The following is a 17,081-nucleotide window of genomic DNA, read 5'->3' as shown; positions in this document are numbered from 1 at the left end:
TCGCAGGTTAAGTAAATGATATTTGAAACTCCCTTACTTATGTCTTTTTTTTTTTTTTTCCTCTGAAGATGGTCAAGCACCTTTGACCTAATTCTCTAGTGCGAAGTTCACAGAAAAGGCATCACATTTTAACATAAACTCTTAACCCAGCCTCACAGCTTACCTCTAGCCACCCAGCTGGTATTTCAGAGAGCGCTTACGAGTGGTCCCTGGGTCTGGTTTTGTCCCAGATGGATGAAGGTGTAGCTGAAACAACAGGCCCCTGCGTAGTTTTGAGAGCAGAGCCCTCCCTCTGGGCCTGTGGCTGCCCACCTGTTGCACCAGGGTCGAAGCCTGTCAGTGAGTCTCCTCTTTGCCAGGGATTTCTTTGGTGTAAATTCAAGGGCAATCAGATTTGTTGATGACACCCAAGCCGGAGCGGGAGCAGGCAGGAGAGGCTCGAACTGCAAACGACCCAGAGACGTTAAAGCAATAGGAACGTTACAGGCAACAGGAGAAACTCAGCAGCAGCAAGACGTTGAGTCCTACTGAGCAACAGGAGATGTTCTAGCGTCTCTTCTCAATTATCAAGCACATCTCTGTAAAGGGCAGTACCATGGGGGAAAAAAAAGGGGAAATGTTACTCAACAAGGTATGGTTCAATAGCGTTGCTTATTTTTCATTGTTTTTTTTCAGTAACATGTCAATAGTTACACTTTTCAAATGGAAAACTTCAGAAAATACTTTCTCCTGTAGGCACAAGCCAAAAGCAAAAATGGCTCAGAAATAATTTGAAAAATGCAGGAACTACAGCATGTGATGATACAGACTGAATACCTCCTGCTTTCTGCTGTGGATAAAATCAACAACATACAGGACAAATAGCGGCCCACTATGCAATATTATTAGCCAGCTAACAAGTCATTATGTCTCTTCTTCATTGACAAAGCCTGTAGTGATAGACAAGGGGTAAACTAAAAGAGGGTAGATTTAGTCTACATATAAGGAAAACATTATTTTTTTTTTGCGATGAGGGTGGTGAAGCACTGGAACAGGTTGCCCAGGCAGGTGATAGATGCCCCATCCCTGGAAATGTTCAATTCAGGTTGGACGGGGCTCTGAGCAACCTGATCTAGTTGAAGATGTCCCTGCTCACTGCAGGGGGGGTTGGACTAGACAACCTGTAAAGGTCCAAAGGTCCCTTCCAACCCAAACCATCGTATAATTCTGTAGTCAAGGAAAATCATGTAGCATCTCCTACACTTGTGTCAGACAGCAGAGGAGTGGAGTGGTGTTGGCTTTTAAGCCGAGCACGTTGGCTGGAATACTTTGACTTGTTGCTTGAGAGCTGTCTCGAGCAGTGGTTTTGAGCCCGGGGCCCATGAAAAGCAAGCATATCAGGAGTTTACATGCAGCATCCTGGGGCACGCAGGGAGACAAGGATAATCCATTTTTCTAGTGCATAAAGTACTTTGAAATCCTGTGCCTTGGCTAGGCAGAAGCTAAAGAAAAAACATCAGGATCTGGCACTACTGCTTTCCCTTCTCCATTGCTTGTGTTGCCACTTGATGTTCTTCCTTTCTCCTTTCATCTCAGGGTCTCCCCGGTGCCCTTTTTGCCCTGGGGACTGACTGACTTTGTCAATTTTAAGGCTGTACAAAGTTGATGAGGGGTTGGCAAAAATTACAGTAGCGATTTCAAGACAGCACTGGTGGAAAATAAATCATGTGGGAACTAAGCAGCCAGGCTTGAGGTTTTGTTTGTTTGTTGAAGGATTTAAACCTGTGCAACATGTCAGGTATGCCCAGTTGAAAATTCACATAACTACTGACCTAGACAAGAAATACAAATTTAATCTAAGAAAAAGATATTTTTAAAACTTAACTAATCAAGTTGTTTCTCTATAGATAAAATATAGTAGAAATATAGTAGGAATAGCTTTAGTTGGTAATTTAACTGTTATTCTTCAACCCAATTAAAATTTCATTATAGGGGGAACATAACAGGTTGTGTTTTCTGAAGGTGTTTAGGAATAGCCTGTCACAAAGGCCTCACAAACCATGGCCACGTCAATCCAAGAGAAGGTGCCTGTTTATCCCCTACCTTGCCACTGCAATAACAGAAGAATAACTTTAGGACCTAAATAGGAAAAATGGAAAGAATTTATTTTTTCTAGGAGCCCCACTTCCCTTCCAGCCCAGACAGCATCAAAAGGCAAAGCAACTTTGAATAATAGAAATGAAAAGACAGAGGGACAGAAAAGCACTTGGTGTCTGGAGAGCCTTCCTTCAAGTAAGTGCTTGGTGCCCAGACTGTAGTGAACAAAGTTTCTAGCATTTAAATGGGCTAGCTAGGTCTGAAGGTAACAACTCCTTGAGGAAGAAGCAATAGAGGGGTTGAGGTGGTACTTTGGCCGTTACTTGAATAGAGAGAATTTCCTGCAAGACAGCATATTCCTACCTGGTGGTAGAAAGGTTATCTGTGCAGTGGGAAAGTCTCTCCATACATTCATTACATGAAAAAAGTTTAAAGTTATCAGTGAGCTGGTGAGGAAGTTCCTCAAAAAGGAGCATTTGCAATTACTTTGCACGTCTATCTGGCTCACATTCGAATTCTCTGCAGTCACCTTCTGGGCAATGAGGGCCTGTCCAGCAGGGAAGGAGCAAGGCTCCCACTATACATATGCTTATCGACTTTTTCCCTTAAGGAACAGGCACATCACCTCATGTCATGGGCTGAACTGTGAAAAAACACCTGTGACCTGACAGCGTCAGTGGGGTGTCAGGTGGTTGGAAAGCAACGTAAATCCACACACTTTTCTGGGAATGTTACATGAAGTGGTGCTGAACTAGGTTTTTCTCTCTCAAGTCTTTATCTGTTCTGGGCAATGGTATGTTAAGATTGCTAAAGTCAACCTTTTTATTGTCCTGGACTAAATATGTAACTTCTCAAAAATTAGAAAACTTTTTCTTACCTTCCCCCCCCGCCTCCCCCATCATGGGGACAAAACACATCCTGTACCATCATAAAGATCAGATGCTGTTTTGCAGGATTCTTGTGCAGAGAAAGACTGAGGAAAACAAAATTAGAATAATTTGCTGAAATAGAAACCAATCAAGTTAAAAAAAAAATGGCAAACCAAAACCCACCAAACCCAAACTTGTGACTCAGTGACAGCAATTCCAGCCTTACCGTTCTGGAGGCACCAGAAGCCAAGCCAGTATTGCATTTACCGTCCCTCCAGTCTCGCTTCTCTGCTGCCTGCAGTTCACAGTTGCAATTCCTGGCCAAGTTTTACAGGTTAGGCACGATACCAATTGAGCAGCAAAACAGTTTTTATGAAGACAGAGCTACAGCTTTTCTGGTGGAAGATCAAGTTCCAAAAACAGGAAGAGATATTTAAAGTATGCATTCCACACAGGCTTAGCCCCAGTAGAACAACAGTTGTCTAAAAATGCTCCAGCTGCAGCACGTAGGGAAGCTAAATCAGGGCGGATGGACAGAGCCGTGGCTGCAGCTGGAGATGAGCCTTTAGGCTTGGCTGCTGTCTCACCTTGAGTGCCTCCGTTCAGCTCTACTTCATGTAATTTTTCACCCATAAGAAGACACAAGCCAGGTAGTAAAGGAGCAGAGGCTTAAGGATGCTCTTTGCATTAGTAGAATTGAAATCACATGTGCCAGAAATGTCTGGGTAATGTAATTGCTAGCGGGCCTGGCACTCAGCTGTGTCCCAAGATGTTGGCAGTTTGCTGGATTGTCATTACAGCGACACAAAGCGCAAGCTTAATGTGCTTACTCTTCACCTTTTCTTCAGCCAGCCCCGTCCCTACATCTGCCGCTTTCCCTTTTTTGTCCCGCTAGCTGGTAGGGCTGGTCTGAAGCGCTTGCCCACTGACCTGAGTTGCAACCATTCTGAGATGCAGTCAATGCTGTGATTTGGTCATCTGTCAACCTTAAGATAAAAATATTCCTGCATCCTGTCTTGCCTCTTTCTTCCTCACCTCTAGGGTTTGCATCTCAAAAAATGGTTAGCTCAGATTTAAAACTCAGATATAACGTTAAGCCACGCTGAGACACTTGGATTTCTGTGGTGCCTAAGTGGGTATGAGGAATTAAGACCACTTAGAAAAATGAGCGTCAGCACCAGAGAGCTTTCAGACTGGAGCTGGATCTCTGTTAGCTTAAGGTATGCGAAGTAAGGAACCTTTCTAGATGCCTTGTGGTCCACAGCAATTTCCTATTTGCCCCACACAGCCCAGCACAAGGAGAACGGATTCTTTGCGGCCACCGTGGCTGCTTTTGCATCTCACCAGCCCCGGCTGCAGTGGAGGGACCTAACCACTCACTCCTTTGGGTGAAACCTCGGGAGCCACATAAATAGCTGGTCTCAAGGTGCGACTCAAGCAACTTACTACTGAACATTAAGACATCTTCCAGAAATACAAAGTAAATCAAATGGCAAGATGCTTCTGTTACAAAGCAGGTTGCTCCCCATGTGCTTGAGCGGAGGTTTGTGGTTCAAGACCCAGACAGGAACCAACCCTGTGTGCTCTGCTGTGACAGAGCAGGTGGGCAGAGGAAAGGCCGAGATCCTCCTCATTCACTGGAGAAGCACGAGGCCTTGGTACTGGTCTGACTAAACGGATCTTCACGGTCTGATTTGCACTGGGATTCTCGACAGGATCGCAGTGGTTTCCCTTTTTACCAGGCAGCGGTTACTGCAGCGGGAGCGCTCCCCAACTCTCATGCCACAGCCGGGCCGCCATGCAGCCAGTCACGCAAGAGCCCCAGGCAGGGCAAGCCCGGGCCACGAGGCAGCCCGAACGCAACCCTGTGGTTAGTGCAGCCTGCTGGGGGGGAGAGACCTCTTCCCAAACCACTTCTGTTCCATCCTGGAGAAGCCAACACAAAATGTGTGAAGAAGTTTTGAGCACCAGCTTCACCTGCCACTAACTGGTAACTCAGACAAACACCTCTGAGGGCTGCAGTGGTTAAATATTAAATGTCTCACATTTTCCCAAGGAAAGCACGTTCTTAAAAATTCAAGGTGGAGAAGCCTGTGCAGTACAGTCTGGATAAGATCTTCCCAAAGATAAATGCCGGATGTTTTTCAAGCCCAGGGTTTTCACTGTCGCTCTGTCCCTGAAGAACTCTGGAGTTCTGTGCTGCTGAATTTCATGCAAGTTTAACCAGACACACTTGCATATCACAGCACATACCAGCCCCAGAGACTTTGTACAGACTCTCCTCTCCCCCAGAAGAGAGGCACACACAACACACCCGCTCTGCAAGGTCAGGAAGGCGTCGGCGGTCAGAACTGCTTCTGGCTTGAGCAGGCTCAAGCTGAGCTCAGCGCTCCACAGAAGACCGCAAAAGTGGGGCTGCGAGTGCCCTAAAAAGCGAGGGCAGCTTCAGTCTTTGCTAAAGCAGGTTGTGTCAGTGGTGTAAGAAACTCGTACAAAAATGACTTTGCCCCATTGCCTAATGACATTTTGGGTCCCAGAGTCCTGGACTTGGATGGGACCAGCTGCAACACTGCTGTACTGTGATCTCTTTAAGGAAGGAAAAGTCCTTTAAAGGTCTTTTAGTTCCTAAAGGTTTTGATGTATTAGAGTACCAGAGAAGAGAAAAGAAAAATCAGAAGTTTTCCTGATGTGTAAAGGGACCCTCAGGCCAACTGCTCACGAAGCAGATGGGTTTTGGATGACAGATGACAGCTAGGGGTAGAACGACAGATGTCAAGAGCTACCATCCGTTCGGGGTGCTTGGAGTTGGGGGCAGATCCCAAGTTTAGGAAACTATTTATTAAATAGATGCAGAAATTTTCTTGCATGCGAAGAGTCACATGTTTTCCACCATTCTTTTTTTCCATGCAGAAACAAGAACTTCCAGACGTGCAAAAGATCCAAATTTCTCTTCCTTGGTAAGACAGGCATATTTTCACAGAGCTGTGAAACGGGGATTACCAAGCTGTAGAGAACTAGGAAAACTGGTTTCTGTCCTTTAAAAATTCTAAAGAGCCTCTTTTATGAAGATGGATTTCTCCATAGACCTGAAAGAATCAAATCACATGCACAGAGGGAAACTGGAATTCTCAACAGGTCTGTGAAACCTGAATAAGGGAAACGTTACTCAGCGCACTGTGTTTCTGCCATGAGTCTTCCCTGACAGTAACAGTTGCCGAAGGAGGAGAGAGGAGGCTTAACAGGGAGTCAAGGGCACCAAGACAAGTGCAAAATTAAGGTCCAAAGCTCACAAGAAGTTTTGTAAGAATGTAAGTTTTGTAAAAAGGCTAGTGACAATGCTACGCAGACTGAAGCATTTTCTTGGGACACTTACAAAGCCAGAGAATTACAACTTGATAAATTAGCGTGTAAGAAAAAAAACCAAAACACCACCCTGTCCGAAAGACAATTTCAGGTGATCTACCTTTCTTAAGACAAAGCTTCTATGACTTTTCTAATCACTTTTCTAAATAATTAAACCTCTTATTTCCCTTATAACTTTATCAGAAGAGGTTAGTATTAACACACATTTTACAACCTCAAACCCTTAACAACCACTTAAACAGAACAAAAGTTCTGAATTCTAGATTTTTAATCCTTCCCAAAGTACTTGTACTTGTTCAGATTAACCGATGTCAGTGAAAGACGGCAACAGTAGAGTGCACGTACACTCAGCTTTTCGTGTTGAGATTCTAGTTGGGTAAAAAATACGCAGTGTATTGAAAGGTGCTGGCATGATCACTGAAGTGTGACTCTTTTAAGTAATTTTGTTCTGTGAACGTTCTCAAGTTAAAACCTTGGTGAATGGGAAGGTTTTGACAGCTGTGTTCCATTTCTGAGCAGTTCACAGAAGCTTACACCGCACTCCTTAATAATAAAGAGAATTCAAATTTTGAATCAGGGTGCTTGAATATGAAAAAAATAACCCCACTAGACTTCTCCTCTGTAGAATGTAAATAAAGTAATTCTTTCTAGTGTTTTAGCCATATTCTAACTAGTTTTGCATTTTAAGTTACAGTCTTTACTATTTTGAATATCCTTGTTCAAAGTAAAATTCAGAGACCTGTGACAAAGCACAAGTTAAGTTAATGTTAACTTCACTTGTTAACTTGTTAACTTGATAAGGCTGGCAGGCCCTTGAATATTAACATTCAGTTTGAACTCCTGCCTTCAGGAATACGCCTCTGCAGAAATTCCGTGCTGAACGATTACTTGCCCTTGCACTTGTTTCCTCTTTCTCCTGTGTTTGTGGTTTGTCTGGTTTTGGTTTTCCCCCCACCGATGTGCCTACAAGCTAAAGTCAAGTGAGAGGCAGAGGGGACCAAGTTTAGGTAAAAACTGTCCATTTCTGAGGCAAGACAAGGAAGCACAAAGAAGTCTGCATGGCTGATACCAGATTGGAAACAGCATTCCTGAATTCTCTGCCCTCTCCTCCTTTCAGGACACACAGATAATTTCAGTGGGCGAGAGAGGATTCGTAAATCCTCACTACACTCCTGTAAGAGAGTCAGTTAAGCCTGTTGTGAATATTATCTAACACAAGATTTCTGTGAGCTAGAAAAACCATCTAACATTTTGGGCTTTGAGTTTCCTGCCCACATTAGTAAAACCCTCAAAAATTCTATTTTGCATACCAATTTTGTATACAAAACCTCACTTATCATTGTTTAAACTCCAGTCACCTTCTATGTTGCTTTGCTTGTGTTAGTTCTCTGGCACTTGCTTTATTTTTCACATGTACTTCAAACAGAAACAGTGATTAATTTTTAAAGCCATTACAGTTTGCTCAAGTCTTTGGGAAAAACGACAAATGCTCTTTTGCAAAGCTCACATCGACTACCAGAGCAGGAAAGAACACAGGTTTTGGTACAAGAACTTTTCATTTTGAAAACAAAATGGCCACCTTCAGCCGTCATACATAATTTCCTTCATTTAATGAGCACTATGAACTAACAGGAGTAAATGGTATTAACAAGGTAACGAAGCATTAGTCCTGGCACAGTCAGCATCTGCCAGACACCAACATTTCACAGCATCTGTCAATCCCAAGCAGTTCCTACTCAAAGTACAATAACCCCAGTAGGCCTCAAAAAGGCACCTGTCACACGAGTGAGAACCGCCATACAACGGCACTTTAAGGATCCTGTACAAAGTTCCACAGAAAAAGATCTTTTCAAAACAAAAGCGATCATGAACTGCTTAAGACTATTCACAGTAACAAAAATAAAACCCCGGACCTGGGGTGGCTCGTTTTTGGAAGAGCGCACCATTACTGCTAGAGTACTGTAATACTGAAGATGCATGTGCAAACAGAACTACCACCTCTAGTACTACGCAGAAACAGGGAAGGAAACGCGTTGCATTTCGAGTATTTTAGAATTATTTCTCTCCAAGCAAACACGCCGATTACTAGAACTCACACAGATACTCTTGACACAACGGATTTTTCCTCGTATGCCAAAACAAGTCTTGCTTTTGCCAGACTCCGTAGGGGACATGTCTGGAAAGCTACTGGGAACTCAATTTGTTCTGCTATGACCGTTTCCCGATCCCACTACTCAGCAGCACACATACCTGCATCTGTGAGGTGAGTTAAGGGTTTCTTCTCTCTCTCCCCTGTGGTTTCAGGTAAGGTGCGTAAGGAGGAAAAGATCATCTGATAAAGCAAGTAACACATGAAATTAAACAGGATCGACACGGTGCAGTATTTGAAACAGCAAACACTTCTTTTGTTTTCTATCTATTGAGCAGAAACACGTAGATATAAGCAAACCAAACGCACACCACTGGGAAAACACATCCCGTCACTGCCTTTTCTGTGCATCACCCATTCAGGGCAACCAGAGTGCAGACCTGTACCGCTACATGCAGGGAGGCGGGGGGCTTCGCTCGGCTTAGCTGCTTTTAGCTTCTGCTAGAGTTGTTGGGAAGCAGAGATTTCCACGTAAACTGGACGTAGCTCTGGTCCAAACAGCTGTCACCTGAACAGGGGTGGCTCCTTGGAGGATGAGGGGCACCCTGCTGCACAGGTGACAGTGAGCCAAGAGGACTGGCAACGTGGCGTCTTCAGTGCCACATGCCAGTGCCTTTACACTGCCTCCAGAACTGCGGGTTTCTGTGAAAAACCCTACAAAATAGCAGATTTTGAGCTCTATCAAGCTGTGATATCAAGCTTGTAGTTTCGCCTGTTCCCTCGTAATACACTATATACCATGCTACCACGTAAAGCTATACCATATTCCACGAGGAATCAAAATGAGCCAATTTTAGGCTGTTTCGAAGAACGCATTAGCACTTGTCCCATAAACCGGTACATTACTAGATAGAAACACACACTGTTGGACAGCTTAGAAAAACATGTTTTCTATTTATTTAAAAATAAGTTTGTAGTTACTACATTGCAGTGACAGTAATTCTTACACATACATTCTAGTTTGTATAAAAGGATTCAAAGTATTATGCATCAAAACTAACATAGAAAGTGTCCACATAACAGTAAAGAAATTTCCAATCCATATGTACAAAAAGAAAGGGCACTGTTATCCTGGTGAGATACTTCAGGTTATAACATGATAATCTAGATTTCTGGAAGGAAAAAAACCTTGATAAAGCTAAAGAATTATAGTTTTCAAAACTGTTACTCATTACATACAACAGATTCGTGTTTTACATAATTCTGTACAAAATAAGCGTAATTTTAAATCTGAAAATGTGTCAGTTTCAAAATTAACCTTTCTAGGTCATTTCCTTGAAGTTGAGCTCCGTTCTATACATATTTAAACATTATGACAGAATTTAATTCACACAAGATCATTATCCAGTTGTCCACCACACTTCTGCAGTTTCAGTATGGTCCAAAAATGTAACTTCTGTACGGTCTCCGTGTATTAGCAAACCAACACACACAGCTGTAAGCACAGAGCAGGACACGTACGTCATACAGGCATGTGTACACGATAGGTACTCCAGATTTCTTTCTACTCCTAATTTGTACGACCTCATTCTTGGTTCTTTCAGGGTAGAAATTCATAGTATAGTACTACCTTCCCTCCCTAAAATATATTGTTTGCATTATTTGAAGTTAATTTCCTGATGTATTTATCTGCATTAAAAGGATCCAAATGACTACTTGCCTCACTACCTACCGCCTAAAAGCTAAATTTATTCACCTTTATTTTATTGCAGCATATAAGGTTTCTCTATAGATGCCTCGAGGCTGTTATAACCTTGGGAAAAGGAGAGGAAAAAAAAAGCAGCTAATAATTTTTTTTCTGCCATTTAAGATGTCTTTTAATCTAGTCTTTCTGGTGTGTTTCCTCCTCTAACACACTGTAAAAATGACACAGTGAATTCCCACATTAAAATTAGCAAAAATGCAAGTGCACCTAGAGATTAGCTCTAGTTTAAAAGCTACCTGTTATTTCCTCCAGACACAGCAGAAAGTGTACAAGCCGTATTCCCGATTCAAAACCAGGAAACTCTGTAAGCTGTCAATACCAGATTTGTTATTGGAAACACATTGTCAAGCCTTGGCCAATTTTATGAAATTTAATACACTTTCCTCTGCATATGAACAAGGATGTATATACAGCAATTTACAGCGGAAAACTAACAGCCCTTTTATCGGTTGAATATCTAGGTCCCCTTGGAAACCAATCTGTTACAAGTACTGCAGGGATAAAAGAAAATATATAATAATTTTACACAGTTAATTTGTCTTCATTAGGTAGTAAACAGAAAATGAGCTTTTGCTGTTTCTAAGGTGACTCTACCATCTGTATCACAGCACATCTGTAGCACTGTTCCAGTTGTATTTCACTTCTTGTTAAACACTCAGCTCTTAAACAACAACAAACCAACCCACACCCACCCCCCTCAAAAAAAAAAAACCAAAACCCCAAACCTTTGAAAAAACACTGTGGATAAAATATACTACTTCAGAGTAAGGTAAGGACTTGGGACACAGTGTAACTATTGTGGTATGGCTGTATCTTGATTGACCAACAATATGTTAAAATTATCTCAGCAAGATCTGCATGCTTCAAATCAAATGCGAACGCTGATGAAAGCGAGCTTAGGAACTTCTAACCTCCCATCTACTACGAAGTGCAGGGTGAAAGGGTCCCGTCCAGTTAAGCCTATTGCTTTTATAGAACCAGCCAACCATTTAACGTGTGCCTAAATTCAAATTACACGCTAAAGCATTTACTTGTAGTCCTTGATCCGACAAATGTGAGCAAAAAGATTTAACAATGTGGTGTAAAAATTGTAACAAGCTTGAAGTTACTGAATGGACAGACTATTTTTTGTTTTACGTAGTCGTTTTTTTGGTAAGACAAAAGCCTCTGGGCACAGAATCAGAACTGGTCCTTGAAAAAATATTTGTACAGCAATACAGTAAGTTGTCTCTATACTACAATTTATTTTTTTATAGATATTAATATTATCCTACGTGCTGCATCAGGGTCCTTTATCAATTAAGAGTTTTACAAATATTAAGCCATAGTAATATTTAACTCAACCAACTCAATCTTACAAGTCTATCAACAGACTGGTCACATGTACAAACCGGACACTGTACAAATAAACATATGTAAATCTATATCACAGCAGTCAAATCACTGGAGGAAGACATTTTTCCGTAAAGTTGTATCACTGGTCATTGCCGAGTGACAAAGAGCTCTAGTTCAATATTGACAATAATGAACACTACAGTGGTAAAATTGAAGTTCAGTTCCCAGGGAACACACTAACAACAGAAACAAAGCGGTTAGAGCGTTGTTAAGTATGTAGGCACAGGTACAATGATTTCCGTCAAACATTTAGAGCACACTGGTATCACAGAAACAGAACTTATTTCCTCATCGGCAGTTAGGGAACACACTGCTATTAAGATACCACTCAGCGGTATATACCAATTTTAACGTTTCCCAGTATAGAGTAGAAATACCAGAACCATATCCTCATATCCACGTCAAATAGAAATGAAGTTAATGACTTAAACTGTGTTAATTGCTGCCAGGTCTGTAAGATCGTTTGCGTGTATGTGACTATGAACCTATGTTATTTACAATGCAAATGTGAAACAAGCACATGAGATTTTGATACTCCATTTTCTGAACCAGTTGTTAGGTATTTGCGATGGCATTATAAAACATGCATGTAACTACAGTTCTTAAATTATTTCAGAACACTGACCAATAGTTTATTGCTCACATTAAAAAACTTAAGACTTTGTAATCAAAAGCTCCTTTTCTGTGTTGATACAGTATATTACAACAACCTCTAATAACACCTTTTTCCCCGACCAAAATGCACAGTCTGATGGTGACTAAAGTCTCATAAATAAAGTTTGCAACCTAGTGAAATTAAATTATAAAAATATAACTTTTAAATAAATCTGGTATTCATTTCTAATAATTTTCTAGCGTTGCTTCTATAAAAAAATTTGACCCAAATTATCCACTATTTATTTTAAAAGGAAAAACATTGATGTGTCTAATACGAATTAAAAAATTACTGGCTAAAGTCACCGATATTACTGGGTGGGAAGCAGTACCCATGTTCTGCAAGTAAGGCCTTCTATTCTCATAAAATTAAGATGTACAATTTTCTACTTACTGTTAAGGGAACACATATTATTTCAGGCTCCGAAACTTACATACAAGGTATTTTTGATATATAAATATATACACAAACATGCCATATAAAACATTATTACAAATGGAGTAAATACAGAAGTTCAATTTTAGATATAATCTATTTCATATATTACAATGCAGATAACATCAGGAAATTACACATTTTCAAATGATTGCCTTCATCAGTGAGACTTGACAAAATTAACAAGTAGAATCAATTAGCTGTGAATTGTGAAGCTGCATTGCAACTGCACAACCATAGCTTGTTATCTTATCTCATGTTTAGTGACACTGTTTTAACTGAATGATAAAGAAGTATTTGTTAGAAAAAAATAAATATATCAACAAATGAAATGCAAACTAATCCCTGCTCCCCAAATTCATATCCATAACAATTCAAAGAGGATCTGGAAAACATTTTCATCATTTTTTGTAGCAAAATGCATAATGAAAACTAGGTATGGTGGATACTAATTTGCTCTCCACAGTAGCATATTTTTATTCCCCTTGGTGCCAAATACCAACGTTCTGTGTTCAAAAATTTAAGCTTTTTTTGGTAACAGAAAATAGAAGTGTGAAGAATCAGACTTCAAATAAGTATACAGAATCTGTGCAAATTTAAGGTCTTAATTCTGTATGCCCTCCCTTCCAGATATTGCAGATGATGTTTGTAAAAAAAAAAAAAAAAAAAAATCAAACACAAAACCAAAAAACAAACAAACACCACCCCACCCCACCCCAGAGTTATTATTAACTAAGGGTGTACAGATTTGAGGTTTCATTTCAGGTTTATTTTTTCAACTAAGTTAGATCACACACACACACACACACACACACAAAACCAAACCAAAAAAAAACCCCCAAAAAAAACCCCAAACCCACAGAACTTGCACACTATCCAAACCTGCAAAATAATGTAAACCCAGAAAATTTTGGTTACATTTTTGTACCATACCAGATCTCAGAAAATATGACTACTTCCGTATTTTTTTCCTTAAAACTGGACAATACTTTTTTTTAAGTGATAGAAAATGGTATTAAAGTTTGTTTGCAAAGGTATAAAATAACTAAATGTACCATAAACAAATAAATAACTGCTTTTCTTTTCCAGAGCAGTACATATAACAATACATTCCCCTAAGTCATATAGTTATCATTTACAATAGACAACTTAATTTTACTAAGGATGCAAGAAATAATAGAATACAAGGCACAATCATTAAATGGAATTTTTCTTTAGGGTGTATATTGACTTATGTCAGCGTGATATACCATAAAAAGTGCAGAAAAACACAATGTGCAATGAGACCACTGTATAAAACATGATTGCATAAAAAGTGATTTGGCCTTTTAACCTTAATAATTGAAAATAACCAATCTTCCCCTTAAAATTAAACTATAAAGTATGACATTTTAAAATTTATTTTCAATTCTAGTGCTATCTAAAAAATCCTGAAAAAAATTTATACCTGGGTAATATTTTATATGTATGTGTTTATGTATATACTAATATATACACATACACTCTTCTTTGTAGGTCATTTTAGCCTCTTAAGCATGTCTAAAGTTGTAGAAACAACAATCAATCTGGATCAGAAAGTAAACATCATCATTCCATACCTGTCCTGTAATTTCCTTGAATCCTTTAACCAATTATACATTTTGTCTAAAACATCTCTGTCAAAGGACCCCACCAGTGCATTATTTTCTACCAAAAGTACCAAAAAGGATACATTTCAGAACAATGTTAACAACTTACTATTTAAAACAATACACAGCTTTTATCACTGCAAATGGTATGCTGTACTGACACTCAAAAAGAAAAAAAGGCTTTCCACTGCACTGATTCTCAGTCTTTGGCACAATAAACAGAGATTTAGTGATTGATACAAGAATCAAGGTCTGAAAAATTAGACATTAGTCAAACTTTTTCCAATGTGGATATATATATATATTTTGTTTACATTTTTGCTATGTTTGGCAGAACTTGGATAAACCAACAGCCTGTGCTAGGCTCCTTTTGCAGTTGAATGTTCCATCACAACTGAAATTAAGCGTTTTGAGATTTAAGTTTGGTATTTCTGTATTTAACAGAAATGTAAGTGAATTACTGCCACTGTTTGCCAAAATCTGCCTTCCTAGGCAAGTTGACTTTACAATCAAAGTGTACCTTGCTTGGTCAAAAATAAGACTTCCGTTTTCAGTTTGTGGCATTAAAAGTTCTATCACCTTTTTTTTAATTGTGTAGAGATACTACGCGCTACTAAAACAGAGTAGTTCTCAACTCTGTACGTCAGTCAGAAATTGCTTCAATTACTCTCAACTGTGAACAAAATGACTGTTGAAATGCATAACCTATTTGGAGGGCAATAAATAGCAAAAGTTTAAAATATATATTTCTTTCAAAGAATGTTCTTTCAGTTTATTTTTTGCTAGATTTTTCTCCCCAAATCAGAACATGTTCTTCTAACCCATAATAGCAGCAGGGAAGCAGAAGTCTGTTCTGCTGTTCCTTAACTGTACCTGCTTCATAGCATTCTGAAGTAAAACCCTTGGTAAAAATCACCAACCGATTAAATTAGCTTTTGCTTTTTCAGTCAACTTTCGGACTCTGCCTCGGCTAGATGTTCCAAAAGTTAAGGAGGTGTCTTCGAACAATAGCTGCCGTTGCTCTTCCTCAGAGTCATCTTCATTGTAAAAGGCTGTCCTCCTACCCTGGTTTCTAGTTCTCATGTGAGGCTCAGAATCTTTAAGCTCTTCAGAGCCCTCCTCCATAGGCTCATCTATCTTTTTCCTCCTGCTTCTCGTTTGCATTTTTACATTTGCAGGAACTAAGAGGTCCGAGCCTGGCTGATGGGTCTTTATCTTCCTTTTTGGCTTTCTACCCCCACGGCCTTTTTTTTGTAACAAGTCTTCCTTCATATTATTTTCAGAAAGAGAATTGCATGCGGTAGAAGCAGAGGCTTCTTCTGGTATATCCCTTGCAGTCTGGATTGTATTCTGCTCTGCAACCTTTTGCTGTTCAACAATTTGTAGCTTTTTTGGTTTTCGGCCTCTTTTCTTGTGCACCACTTCACAGCTACTGTTAGTCGTCTCCACCTTCGGTTTCCGTCCGGGACCTCTTTTAACCGGAGGTTTCAAAGGCTGTCCTCCATGTCCGTTTACCTGGACGCTTCCTGATGCCAAAGCGTTATTCTTGCAATCTGCTGTAAAGAAATGAGAATAGATACCACGTAACAGATTTGCATTTACATTAATTTTCACACTGCCTTAATAAAACTCTCACTAAAATATCTGAACGGATTCACAGTGATTGCCAACCTGTCAAAATCTAAGAAGCCCAAAGTAGAGCTCAAAAAGCTTCATTCCAGTGTGCAATAAGGACTAACTTCTAGTTGAGTTTAGCTCAAGGTAGCTTGAAGGGGGGGTGGGGGGGGTGGGAGAAAAAAGAAAAAAAAAAAAAGAAGAGGAGGCAGGGGGAAAGAAAGAAGAGAGGGAAAAAGGGAAGAGCTCAAGTGTTTTTATTCACTTATATGCCACCAGTGGACAAAACCTCCCATTTGGTAGCAGCAGCAGCAAAAAGTTGCTCAAGAAGCACTGCTGCAAGGATCAGGAATGCTTCACAGCAGGTCTTCTCTGGAGAAATCAAAAAGTTTCTTTCAGCCTGAGGTCACATCCCTTATAGCTAGTTCATTAGACCGCGGTTGTTTCAACAATAAGTGAGGAAAAGGGTAGAAATGTGGGAGACTTTAACAACGAAGTCTGCCGTTTGCACACGCTCCTGACATAACAGATGCAGGATACGAGGTATTTGCTTGGAGACTTTTACGGGCTAAGCGAGAGGTACTCAACTGCCTCCGTGGGACACGCCACATGGAGATGTTCTGACACCACAGCCCTGGCCTAAAACGTGACCAGTAAGAGACTCTTAGCCAGCTCGATAGTCCATCCAGTCCTTTGACGGAACATTCATGGACAGCTCCTGCTGCGTTCAAGTGTGCCCTATCGCGCACTACAAGCACAGGCCTCTACTGTCGTGTCACTGGACGTGCAGGAGAGACGGGATCACGTCAACAACCCTCAGATACCTCTGACATGACCAAACATCCAGTTTGTGGATTTTACATGTTACATTTTATGTAACAGGTGCATATTTAGCCATGTAATGTGGTAACAGCTGAGAAAAGCTTGAAAGGAATGGACAGATGACTTAATTTATTAGACCACAAGGTGCTTTTTCAGAAGTAAGAGAGAACAAATAATCCTCAAGGAGATGAGAAGTACAAGCAAGGAGTAACCCGATTAATTATGTGAGGCCCAATTTGCAGACCACTGTTTCTCCACCTTCATAGAAAAGATGTTTAGCGGATCTAGCTGCTTCACAGCAGCTTCGCAACAGTTCAAAGCTCCTTCATAAACAGGAAAGCGTTTATGACTAGATCTTATTTCAGTCTCC

The 17,081-nt window shown here is 40.4% G+C and overlaps 1 protein-coding gene across 4 annotated transcripts in view; it reads right to left on the bottom strand.

Moving 5' to 3' along the window:
- Positions 1 to 9,320: 9,320 nt before the first annotated feature.
- The window catches only part of PHIP (pleckstrin homology domain interacting protein), a 119,316-nt gene continuing 111,555 nt past the window's right edge, over positions 9,321 to 17,081 (bottom strand). For 3 of the 4 annotated variants that reach the window (XM_055714372.1, XM_055714374.1, XM_055714375.1), the window contains one exon: positions 9,321 to 15,831. In XM_055714372.1, the coding sequence (XP_055570347.1) occupies positions 15,188 to 15,831 (644 nt within the window). In that variant the 3' untranslated portion in view covers positions 9,321 to 15,187. The remainder of the gene's footprint in view (positions 15,832 to 17,081) is intronic. The other variant, XM_055714373.1, reaches the window with a different exon arrangement.

This window comes from Falco cherrug, chromosome 6, assembly GCF_023634085.1.
Source record: "Falco cherrug isolate bFalChe1 chromosome 6, bFalChe1.pri, whole genome shotgun sequence".
NCBI lineage: Eukaryota > Metazoa > Chordata > Aves > Falconiformes > Falconidae > Falco > Falco cherrug.
Note: the sequence above shows the minus strand (reverse complement) of the source record. Positions and strands in the feature narration are given on the sequence as shown.